The 13,471-nt window shown below is 38.2% G+C and overlaps 1 protein-coding gene across 1 annotated transcript in view; it reads right to left on the minus strand.

The window, feature by feature from the left end:
• CDH2 (cadherin 2) overlaps nucleotides 1-13,471 on the minus strand; it is a 190,287-nt gene that overhangs the window by 34,309 nt on the left and 142,507 nt on the right. Inside the window, exons 12-16 of the mRNA XM_077778166.1 lie at nucleotides 8,778-8,915; nucleotides 7,925-8,110; nucleotides 5,271-5,524; nucleotides 3,761-3,903; nucleotides 198-431 (exon numbers count right to left, since the gene is read on the minus strand). Coding sequence (XP_077634292.1) covers nucleotides 198-431; nucleotides 3,761-3,903; nucleotides 5,271-5,524; nucleotides 7,925-8,110; nucleotides 8,778-8,915 — 955 coding nt within the window. The remainder of the gene's footprint in view (nucleotides 1-197; nucleotides 432-3,760; nucleotides 3,904-5,270; nucleotides 5,525-7,924; nucleotides 8,111-8,777; nucleotides 8,916-13,471) is intronic.

A 13,471-nucleotide genomic window follows, 5' to 3' on the forward strand; every position in this document is an offset into this window, starting at 1 on the left:
TGAGCAATACAACTATGCTGCCTTGTAAAGGTTTTTTTTTTTTAAAGCTGTAGAAGCTTTTAGTATCTTATTTAACTTTAAGTAGCTTTAAAAATATATTTAATGATAAGATTATAAAGCACCTAAAATTAACTTTTCATATCAAGCTTCAACACCTCTCAACTGCACATACAGTCAAATAATTAACCTGTTCTTACCATTAAGCCGAGTGATAGTCCAATTTCTCTTAATAGTCACTGGAGACAAAGGAAGATCAAAAGCAAATGGTCCAGCATTTGGATCGATGTCATAATCAAGTGCTGTGATGTTAATTGAATTGGGGTCTGGAGTTTCACAAGTCTCTGCCTCTTGAGGTAACACTTGAGGGGCATTGTCATTAATATCAAGTAAATAGATCTGCAGAGTTCCCGTTCCGCTCATGGGAGGGATTCCTTAAAAGGAGAAAAATCACAAACCAACGCTGAACAATTCTTTCCCATGAGTCTCCATTACGGTGGAATTCTCCAAACTTCTAGCCTGCTTGCCCTTACTGTTGTATAACCCTGGAAAAAATCTAGTTGTCACAGCATCTGGCACACTGTTTTTCCAACAAGGCCACTTCTTGCTTCCTAGGACGACTGTCGCTGTTGGGGTGGAGAACTGAGCTCTGTGACAATACGTGCTACCCCTGCAGAGTGTACTTCTGCACCTTCCCTGCCCTTCCTGTCCCTTACTCTGGGCCTTGTGCACACCACGCTCTGCTAGGCACTGTGGGGAATACAAGAGAAGCAGAACGCAGGGCTCATGATCTTGTGGACCTTACTCTTTTGATGGAGGACCAAGACATATGCATGAAAGAGCATGAGAATGCCTCTAAGGCTTCAACACAGCCATGAAATATTCAATCTAAGGGTAACAGAGGCCCATAGACCTCACCTTGGGAAGAAATGCCATGGAGAAGAGAAATGGTAAAGCTTCAACACAGCTATGAAATATTCAATCTACAGGTCACACAGACCCATATACCTCATCTCGGGAAGACATGCCATGGAGAAGGGAAATGGCACTTATTGATCAACCAACTACCTGCCTGACCAAGTGTTAGGCTGCTCTACATACATTATTTCATTGTAATCCTATGAAGTGCCTTTGAACGGATTGGGAACCGAAGTCTGTGTAAATTGCTCATGGTCACACGCTCTTGTAAGTGCTGCAGTTGCTACTAAAGATAGATCTGCCTGACCCAAACCCACCCTAAAGATTTCTCTACTACTTTTTGTGATAATTTAGCCTCTGTGAGATTAAACGTATTTATAATATTATTATTTATAGTGACAAAATTATTTAATTTAATTTAATTATATAGTAGGCATTAAATATAGTAGAATAGAAATATAAAATATGTTAAAATAACAATTCTGAGACCCAGAGGTTAAAGTGACCTGTCCAAGAACATGCAACTAGAAAGGGGCACACATATATGCTAAGGAAGAGGCAAGGAGAAATCTCTATGGACCTGTCTGAGGCTACAGATGGTGCTGAGAGCAGGGAGAATGGGGGTGGGGGAAGTAGGGACAAGGTGGCTGTGAAGAATATTCTAATGATGACCATAGCACCAGGAGCTCTGTGATACTCCATGGTTTGAAGATCTTTCACACTTTTTTTAAAAAATATTTTTATTTATTTCTAGGAGAGAGAGAGAGAGAGACAGCATGAGCAGGGGAGGGTCAGAGAGAGAGGGAGATACAGACTCCGATATAGGCTCCAGGCTCTGAGCTGGCAGTCACCACAGAGCCCGATGCGGGGCTCGAACCCATGAACCGCGAGATCATGACCTAAGCTAAAGTCGGACACTTAACCGACTAAGCCACCCAGGCGCCCCAACACTCTTTATCACATATAATATTATTTGACTCTCATAACAACTTTATAGAAGAGGCAACTGCAAAAACAAATTCTCAGTGATGAAATGAAGGCACAGGAAGAATAAGAGCTTGCCCAGTCATTAAGGGGCTCCATATCCAGCCTTGGTTTAGAGTCAAGTACATTTGCAAAGCATCATAGCTACACAGATGCAACCATCTACTTCTTTCGCATACTAAACACCCTTTCAATTAGAAAAAAATACACCTTGGTGAATGACAAATCTGGTTGTAACTCACAACCAACACTCATACATATAATTTTATAGCCCTTTACATCTCAACATAATAGCGCAAGATATATCGCTTTAAGTTCCTTCATGGAGGAAAGCTATGCCTTACATTCAGTGAGAGCATAAAATAGACACTGATGCCGTGCTCTGATGTTCAGTGGCAGAAGCTGTCCCTACTACATTTCAAGTCTAAATATTTGAACAGTAGGTCTGATATTAGAAAGGATAAGAACTATTGCTTTTAGCTTGTCACACCATGTAGATTTAGAATAAATCATATTCTCATTGAATCTTATTATATAAGATTCAGAAAGGTCCATCAGAAATTGTTCTTATCAAAAGTGTTGATGGGTAACATTTTTCAAACGCATTTCTTGACCACCAAACTGAAGCCTGCTAGTTTTATGAGATGCTAGCATTCACAGTGTAGCACTAAATGACTCTAAAATATGGTTATGATCCAGTTTTAAAACTATTAACATATAACGGAAATATTTATTGGAGTGTTTATGTCAGGCACCGTTTAAAAAACTTTATGTGTACAAGCCACTTTATCTTCTTCCATACACCATGACTTAGGTGTTGCTACCATCCCTGTTTAAGAGAAAAAGGAGGGATAGCTGGGTGCAATCAGTTAAGGATCTGACTCTTGATTTCAGCTCATGTCATGATCTCACAGTTTGTGGGATCAAGTCCTGTGTTGGGCTCTGCACTGACAGCTGGGATCCTCTCTCTTTCTCTTGATGCCTCACCCTTGCATTAAAGTACACGTGCTTTTTCTCTCTCTCTCAATAAATAAACAAACTTAAAAAATAAAATAGAAAAGGAAACTGAACATACTGAAAATTTTATTGCTAATCCACAGTTAGAAACTGGTAGAACTGGAGTCTGGATCCAAGCAGTCAGGCAGACTTTCAAAGCTTACACTCTTAAACACACGTCATATTGAGAGCTAACAAAGCAAAACAAATCCACCACCAGGTTTATGTAGGTCATTTTTGTCTTATATAACCAAAAGAAGAAGGAAAAGGAGAAGATGATGAAGATGAAGACAAAGACGATGAAGATNAGAAAGGAAAAAATAGGTGCTAGACTATATGGTACAAAGAACACACAAAAACATGTTGTACTCACTTACTTCAATTTGTGCATGAAATTAAGGGTTACCTAGGCCATGGCAGATGAGAGGCAGAGAATTACAAAGAGAAAAAAACGCTGGAGACAGGCCAACTGATGTCAGCAAATAGGCTGACCATAAGAGCTGTAAAAGGATCACCTCAAAAAAACAGTGTCTGGGCCATGGAGGCATTGAGGCTATCCTCAACTTATAGCAATGAGGCATCAATGTGTAGTAGGGCAGAAGAACTACAAAGGTTTGTCATCATAGTACTAGGCACCATGAAGGGCGTATGGACGTCGGGAACATTCATTACAGAAGACAGGGACTATGTGAGAAAACCTAGCAGAAATGGAAACTAGAAGTAGGGGCCTTGGCTTGGTAAAGGTCAGTTTTCTAGTCACTTGGGTTTCATAGGAAAGCTTTTTTCTTAACGATGCATTCATGATGAGGCTCTACTCTCTTTAACAACATATTGGGTAATACGATGACCATATTTAATTACGTACCATTGTCAGAAGCCAGGAAAGTGGCATTATATATATTGTTTTTCACATTTGGTGATTCTCTGTCCAAAACAGCAATTGTTGTTATTTGCCCATTCACAGGATCTATTTTTAGCCAATTGGCAGGATCAGATAATTTTGTGTATCTACAAAAGGAAAGCTTTAGTAAGTTTAAATATTGTAATATACTTAAAAAAAGAAAGCATATTTTATGTCACCAGTCCATTAACTTGCATTTTTGTAGGTGCTGATTGAAAATACAGTGTTAACATGGAAAAGTTTTTCTGTTGCAGTGGTTAAACTCTTGTCTCTTGTCTAGTTTAATGGATAACAATGATCCCAATAAAACAGTTCAACTATACCTCCTAATTAAACAGTAGCCCTAATCTATAGGACTTAAGAGACATTATAAATAGAAGTTGAATTTTCTATCATGGAACACACCCAAAACATTTACCAATGCATCATAGGGGAGATGAGGTCACAGTGGGGACACTCCTACATTCCTATACCCATCATGACTTTCCCCACAGGGCCAAACCTCAGAACTACACTCTTCAAAGAAAGTCCCACCATCTGAGTCTATATAAAGTAGATTTATATGTAGCTGTAGGTTTATCAACTTAAACTCCTTTTTTATTCTGGGTAGAGAATAAGCTTTTCAAGCTCAGATAACCAATATACAGATTGGAAAAAATATCCTGTTTTGAAAGGTAAAAAGTGGTAGAGGTTCAATATGCCTATTAATGAGCTATTTCTCTATCTTGATGTCAATGTATAGAGAAATATGAAAGATATGCAATTATCTGCTAGCAGCAGTTTTTAAAGAAGTTAAATAAAATATGAGCTAATTTAAAAAATTATCATCACCAGCAATGGATAATAGTCATGTAGGCTGTGCTCTGCCAACAATCTACTCCCTCATCAGGAAGGATAAATTAAATTGTGCTGAGGTTGGAAATCTTTACAGATATGTTTTATAAGTCCTAGAACTACTGTACAGGTAAGAGGCAAAAATAATTAGCTCTTATATCTTGTTTTTGGCATGAGTTTTCTTTTTTTCCTGACATGTGCAGAAGGGATAAATGTTACAGCTTCTGAGAGTCCCCTCTTTACTTACAGTGAAAACTTTTTTGTGCTATTTGGTATAATAGCACAGGCTAAATTATTATGAAATATAAAAAGATAAAAGGGGTGGACGAAGGAAAGAGGCAGAGAACATTTTTTTCTTCATATGAAATATAAAAAGATAAAAGGGGTGGACGAAGGAAAGAGGCAGAGAACATTTTTTTCTTCAAATAATTACATGAGTAGATCCATTCTTCTATTTCCTATCTAATATGCTCTCGTTGATTTATTTACTGAGAGGAAGCTTCATCAAGGAATTAAAAATAATTTTGTCGTAAGTGATTTGGGTTCCAGTTCAAATTTTTCATTCAAATGTAAGTACACTGTATGCACAGCATAGAACATAAAGTAAATTTTTAAAAATGCTACGAATGGCATCTGATACCTAATATTTTGCTGCATGTATCGATCTGGGTCCTGAGCAGTAAATGTTGTTAACATAGTACCAGCATGAAGGCCTTCCTCTTGGCGAATGACCTTGGGATTTGGGGTAAAATAAGGGTTTTCATTCACATCAATAACTGTGACGGACACGGTTGCAGTTGACTGAGGTGGGTGCTGAATACCCTTGGCTAATGGCACTTGATTTTCAGCAGCAACAGTAAGGACAAACATCCTATTTGTTTCAAAGTCAATTGGCTGGAAAAAAAAAAAGGAAACCATATTTTTGCAGGAAATAAGAATAGTTGCATTCTGCAGTTAATTCTTCTTTAAGACTCCATTTCCAAAACATTAATTTTTCATTCATAACGCCAGAGGTTCCTCTCAAATTTCTGGAAAACATGCATTAGCATGGTCAATGATTAAAATATTTATCACAATTGAGCCTATTTATATAAGATATTTATTAATCTTGGGTACTTCAAAGATTTATGCTCACAAAATAATGCATATTACTATTGCACTGATTACATTTATTCAGCTACATCTAAAACCTTGATTATCCTTAAGAACAGCATTGTGAACTAAAAATGCTAAATAATCTGAGGTCAATTGAGAACCCAAGGGTCTAGATTATATTCTCAAACATTGGTATCAAAACCACACCTCATCCAAGAAAGCTTTTATTATCTGTGATGAAGTGCAAAAAACCAAAACCAAAATCAGAAACCATTAGAATTTGATTTTTTCATAAAGCAAAAACTTAATTCTACTTAAAACTATCATTTGTAATTTGAAACACATTTTAAAGACATGTACACACACACTTACAAAAAATAACAGTGTTTGTAGGGAGAAGGGCTTTTGTCTTGCTTTTGTTTTTTCCTTACTTAGCAAACTAAAACTCTGGCTGTCTCCCAAAAGAATTTTAGGTGTTCTACTGGTTTGTAAAAATCTCAGCTCTAACAACAACACTCTAGATAAAGGTGATGCACAAATAACCCATAGTATAAACATTAAGTTCCAAAGTTCCATTGAATCCTACTGTCAATAGAAGAGTTACCAGGAGTCAAGTGATCAGACTGGACTTTCATTTCACTCTTGACTTCCCCTGATCATCTTCTAGTGGAGGTGCAAATAAGTATTACCATGCCTTAATTTGAAAATGAGCTTAGAGAGCTCTCATGATGTCATAGATGGTCTAAGAAGGAAGCTAATGAGAAAGCCACATTGTTAGCACAAACTGCACCAGTTTCCTAACCTAGACCACTCACTCAAACCTTCAAATACATAGTTTCTTTTTCTATGGCTCTAAAATCACCAATTCAACTTCCCATTGTCAATTATTTTAGACAAGACAGTGGAGAAGACAAAAAGTAAGACAGAATTCCTTAGAGTGGTTTCATTTGCTGCATGAGAAGTCCACGACCTAATATTTTTATGCAGAGTTTTGTCCTTAAATGCATATTAAAGTGTATGTATGCCTCAGAATAGTATGACTTAGGTACTATTATCTTCCTTACTTTCTGTATGAGGAGTCTGAGGCTTAGAGAGGTTCAACAACTTGCCATGCTCACAACACTATCAAAGGCTGACCTGGGATTTGAACACCCGATCTGGCTCTGGGGTGTTCAGAGAAACATTCAACGCCCACCTCCTGGGGCAAATTCCCCTTCTACTCACACTCATAAGATTCTAGGCAACTGACACCTCGGTGCACCTTTCTACGCAAGACCCACATCTGGATTCACTTACAGTGTTGGGATGAGAGGCAAGGGAACGCATCTCTTCACTGGGGGGGCTTGAACGAAGAGATGTTCACTTTAAAGACATTTTATGTTACAATTACGTATTTATTACACTTGCAGTTAATAACCCCTTCCTTCCAGCACTCAGTGTGTTTCGTTTTTGACAATTAAAGATCAGAAGAACCAATTTCTTAAAGTCTTGAATATAGCATTTGAAAACAGCAGTGCAAACTCACAATGTTTTCATGATGTAGGTCCTCTTCCTGCCTATGCAACACATTTTACTTTTGTGGTATTTTTTGGTTTGTTCTCCGAGCCAATGTTCCAAGAGCAACTTGAGAATAATTAGGCATGGGGCCTCTTTCCTAATAGCTATCAACTGGTGATCCATTAATACTTCAGGATGTGCTACCTCACTACCCGCACTCACAGTTAACACTGTGGAGGGCAGTCCTATCTTCAGAATGTTAAAACTGACCCCGAATGATTTAAACACAATCATATTCCAGTGATATTGTGAGAACAGTTCTGTTGGCCTCAACCTAGCCTCAACAGAAACTGAAAAATAGCAAATGGGGGCACCTGGGTGGCTCAGTCAGTTAAGCATCCGACTTCAAGCTCGGTTCCTGAGTTCAGGCCCTGCATCGGGCTCTGTGCTGACAGCTCGGAGCCTGGAGCCTGCTTTGGATTCTGTGTTTCCCCCTCTCTCTGCCCCTCCTCTGCTCATGCTCTGTCTCTCCCTCTCTCTCAGAGATAAACATTAAAAAAATTTTTTTTAAATAACAAATGTGATTTCCCAAAATAGATTAATTCCAGATTTGAAGATGTTTGAAAGAAAAAGAAAAAACCCTACGACTAAATAATAAACTATGGGCCTGTCAGAGAGATCAGTGACCCAAGCGGCACTTACCTTGGCTACAGTGACTAAGCCGTCATTGCTGTTCGGGTCCGTCTGAATGGCAAATCGCCCTGTGGGATCCCCACCACTGATTCTGTACATGGCATTCCAGGCGGGTGTATGGGGCTGATCCTTATCGGTCACTGTTAGATTAGCTACTATGACATCTACCCTGTTTTCAGGGACTTCACCATAGAACTACAAGAAAAACAAACCTCAGTCAGAGGAGTGACGCGGACCGGTGAAGGACAGTGCGTCTTGACCACACTGCCCTGATTTTACTGCCCCATTAAATCTTTATTACCCACCCTCAATGAGGAAATCAGTAATGCAGGTAATCACAGCATTTATGTTTGACTTTAAAAATACTATAAATTTTCTCAGCAGACAAAATTTCTTCCAAATCATGTTATGGTTTCATTAATATTAAAATTAGTGTCCATTTGTGAGTCTCTGGGTGATTCATGCAGGGTTGGAGAAAAGGATTTGTCTGAGGGAAATAATTTTACTCAAGAGGTAATATCTGTATGCTGCCAAAGTTGCATAAATCAGTCATGTAACATCTATTCAATTTCATGTACCTCAAAATACTTATAAACATTTTGTTATAACAGCACATTTTTAGGCCACTTCTTCCAAGTAGCATATTTCAACCACTTCATCAGTGGATGTGGAGACTAGGAGGGAACAGATTACTGAGGTACCTCATTTAAAAGCCCTGGTGACAGAAAACGTCTGAGCGAGTGGCCAGTCTATAATTGGGTTAAGCAAGTCACACCTCTATTTAACGCATTTATTATTCATGACAAAACTTTTCAGTAATGGACCACAGCCCTAACTTCTGTGAATGGCAGTCTGTACTTACTGTCATGGCAGTAAACTCTGGAGGATTGTCATTGACATCTGTCACCGTGATGACAGCCGTAGCTGTGTTTGAAAGGCCGTATGTGGGATTGCCTTCCATGTCTGTTGCTTGAATTATTAATGTATACTGTTGCACTTTCTAAAAAGACAAAAAAGATAACACCTTACATGAAACTAATTCCTCAAGAAGACATAGCAACTGTTTTGTAAATCACTCTTTATTACACACAGAAAGCACAGCATCATTCATTCTGATTAGCATTACTTGAAATTTCCCAAAAAATGGACTTTAACTTGAGAAGCACAGGTCTGGTTCTTGTCTAGAAAGATGTGACTGTATATTCGCCGCTATTTGTGGAAAAGATAAAAGACCGCATTGCAGATGTGTGAATTCACAGAGAAGCTGAAACTTTCCATCTGGTCTCAACCTTTCCCTCTCTTCTGAACTTCGCAACACTGTGATCAAGCATTCAAGTCATTTCGTTTGTGTTTACTTTCTCCTATGTTACTTTCTACCCAGTTTAGGATAATGAAAAATCTTGAAAGCTGTGAGTATACACCCACACACATACACATATACATATATGCTTTCATATATTTTATTTTACAGGTTATATATATATATATATATACACACACATATATATGCTTTTTAAGAATATATTCTCACATATGTTCTCTCAAATTTAAAAGGGTTCATAAAAGACTTTCTGCTACTTCCCATTAGTACATACTGTTCACAACTGTATAGAAAAGATATATTTTTAAATGAAGTTAAAACTTAATTAAAGGGTTTATGTCCTTCGTTATAACTAAGGAACACAGTGGTACTTAATAGTTGCATACTCAACAGAATGCCATTTCTACCTAATACTCATTGTGTCCACATACCTATGATGGATATAGATACATCTGCATGTACATGATTATTACCAAATAAGTATCACTGCTGTCAAATTGCTAATTGAATTTTTAAAAGGGGAGCCAAGTTAAGCTGCACTGTATCTAAGAGAATATCTAGAGACTGCCTGAGAAGCCTACAGCACTAGCTGACAAATATACTTTATATTAGGACAATCTAACTAAAATGATTTTCTAAAGTCATTTGAAATCTCCATGGAAATTAACACAGATAAAAAACATAGATCGTTTTCATAAATGTTAAAACACTCTGAACAACAAAACTCACTGCTTCATACAAAAATAAACTGTCACTGCAAAGTACAGTTTTCTCTGATTCTAAATATAGCTAACATTATGAATGGCCATTCTTAAAGAATTTCTGGAGCTTGGCTAGAGCAGACGCAAATTGTAGCTTTTGATTTAGTTGTTAGTGGGAAGGGTAAGGAAAAAGTGAGGAGGAGAAAAAGCCAAAGCCCACACATTGGGTTTTTAAGTCTCTGTCCACCCAAATACCAAATTCTAACAGTTATTTACTTATTTGTCTTCCTAAAAAAGAAAATACCATACTTATTAAAAGAAAAAAGAAACAAAGGCATAGTGCTATTTGAACCATTTAAAATTTTCTTAGCCCATAGCACCTCACCATAATGCTTATGTAGGCTAAAATATTTCTCAATGATTTACTTTCCCAATCAAGTGTCATTTCAGTTTAATCCTCTCATGGTTAGTGAGAGAATTTTGTAGGGCATTCAGTTCAGCTTCCCAGCTGAAAATCATGAAAATAAAAATTTGTTATGACTTTCAAATGCCATTTCTGTTAGCTGCTATTTGCAGAAGCAGATGAGCATTTAAAAAAATTGTTTTTGTTTTTTTTGGGTTTTTTTTTTTTTGGTTAAAAAAGATAAAAAATCCCACACAGATATTGTAATCCCGCATAGCTCTTTGTAATGTCTACTCTTTAAATTATAATGTTTACTTTAAAATTATGTAAAAGTAATATATACAATTTTCTACTGAGCTGAAATATTGGGATCAGTAGCTAAAACATGAAATTTCCTACTGCTTCAAGTTCCTTTAGAATCCTTAAGTTATAAAAGACCATTGTTATTTCTAAAATACAATGTCTCTTCAAATAAAAGAATTCCAACTTGGTAAATAATAGTATCTCCATTTTCATATGCTCTGTTGGTAAAATGTTCTTACATTTAGTAAGGAAGACATGACAGCCTGTTTTAGACAACCAAACTATTTAGGGCTTCTTGACTAATTTAGTCCTGGGCATCTGGTTCTGAATGACTGACATTTAGATTCCATAAGAATTTGACTTCCCATCCTCAATCCCACATCTGATCCAGGGGCTTTTACTTAAAAATGTTTCCTTACTCCCTGTTCCAGATGGGTAAAATATTGACTCATCTGCTTGCTATCTATCCATCCTTCTCTCCCTGTGACTCACCTATCTTACCAAAGCTTTGTATCGTCTTTCATCCACTTGCCCTACACCTTGAGCTTTTGGTAATTACTTTCAAGTGCCTACTGTGACACTCCACCACTACATCTGGCATTTCCTTCAGGTGAGAAAGGTGGTTCTCAACTGAAGTAATTTTGTCCCCCAAGGGGACATTTGGCCATTCCTGGCACATTTTTGGTTGTCATAATTGGGGGGGAGGGGGGNAGGCCAGGGAAGCTGCTAAACATCTTGTGATATATAGGACAGGCCCCACAGAAAAGATTTATCTGATCCAAAATGTCAAGGGTGCTAATGCTGAGTGAGAAACTCTGGGTTTGAATACTGTTTCCTTCACCCTGAGCCTGGCAAACACGAAGCTGAAAAGTCACCTTAGATGACTTCTGAAAGTTCTGGAGGCAGAGCTGTTGGCCTGTCCAGGACACATCTCTATCACTGTTTCCAGTATTATATGGCTGCTATTGGTCCGTATGTCTGTCCTCCTGGCTATGTATACACATACACACCCCTTCTCAGGGGCCCTGCTTTGTCAACATTTGTGTCACGGCCTAATGCCTGACACAGAGCAAGCAGTGATAAATGCTTTTGACTTGGTGGTTGGATGGGTGAATGAATGAGAAACCCTCAGCCTTGTATTACATTATAAAAATCATTCCATGTTTGGGAAAAAAGCATCTTATTTACATGGTAGTTATTATATTTTTATTGAATCATATACTGGGAGTATAAAGTAGCTCAGTTTCCCAAACTGCAGTGATTCATACACCATCTTCCCAACGCTGCCATATCCTCATAGTTCTATATCATGAGTCACTTAACATTTATCTTGACATTCACTCCCTTTAAAAAAAAATATTATAAAAGAACAGTAAATGGAAAGCCAGCATCACCTACCATAAGTATAACTTTAAAAATAAACATAATATAATCCTTGCACTCTGGCTCCTCTACTTGATGGAGAAATATCTAAAGACTATGGTCTCTAGTTTTCTCTAGAGGTTCCCTTACATTATCAACTGAAATCATTATACCTGTGCACTTCTGAAGCACTGAACTGAGTGATATAAGCAAATGAGGAAGAGCATTCAGTCATTTGATGTGGCAAACATTTAACGAAGGTCTACTGGATGCCTGGTGATGTCGTATTTAATTGGATAAGATAATGCACAAACCCAGAGATGGCCTTGATATTGATAGGTCATGCTAAAGGTTCAGTACAAAGCAACTGTAGTAAGAGTAGGAAGAAGTGAAGTTGGGGCATCCAAACCAGTCTAGTCCTCAAAGTATGGAGGGAAGAATGAATACAAGAGATATTTTGGAGGCAAAATGAGAGGAACCTGATAACTGAACCTATCAGTGGATAGTTGGCAGTGGGTGGTAAATGGATGGCAGTGTATGGTAAAGGCAAGTAGACCATGCTTTTGGGAGACTGGGGAGGTGATACTGTCCCATGAAATAGGATATTGATCAGGAATCACAGGTTGAGGGAAAGATAGCTTGCTTTGGATGCACTACGTTTGGATGAACTGTGAAGTAATAATGTTATGAGAACTTAGAGGATAAGTACAGGTTGGTGGTCCTGTTCAAATTCTTAAATGCTAAGCCCCAGTTCCTTCATCTGTGAAATGGGGCTGATGGCACCATCAACCTGGTGTGCCTGGGGTATAAAAAAGTTTTTTGAATGCTTATTGTATGCTGACATTGTTCTAAGGGCTTTGATGAGAAAAAAATAACATTTATTGAGGTTGAGTATTAATTATGTGCCAGGCACACTGCTCAGCACTATACACTATCTTCAGTCCTTACAAAAATCACATAAGGCAGGTGGATTTTTTAATCCTCATTTTCCAGATAAGGAACCAAGACTTAAGAAGGTAAGGGACCTTGCCCACTGACACGCAGCCATATGCAGCATAGACAAGATTTGAATCCAGGTCCCTTGGACTCCAGAGTCTGTACCATTAATTGCTCCACTGTAGTAGGGTCCTCCAAGAAAATGTGACTATGTGCATGGCACGGTGCATCCTGAGTGGTGCGAAGTAAGACAAGTAAGAAGTGGGAGCTGAGCATGAATGTGGGCTCCTTTCGAGGAGCGTGGTGCTGAAATGAAGGAGAAAATCTCGGAACGTGACGGTTCCTTCAGAGTTCCTGTTTAGGGTAAAAAGGCACACACTAGCCTCACCAAATACTGGGAGCCAGAAGGCAGATATATTGTCTATGTAACATAGTCTTTGCCTGTCTCAGGGAATGCAGAGACTACGGATGGGAGCCCAGGAAGGGGTTGAGGACTGACTCTCAAAGAGTGAGGATCATCCTGCTGTACA

Source organism: Crocuta crocuta, unplaced genomic scaffold, assembly GCF_008692635.1.
Source record: "Crocuta crocuta isolate KB4526 unplaced genomic scaffold, BGI_CrCroc_1.0 scaffold26, whole genome shotgun sequence".
Lineage (NCBI taxonomy): Eukaryota > Metazoa > Chordata > Mammalia > Carnivora > Hyaenidae > Crocuta > Crocuta crocuta.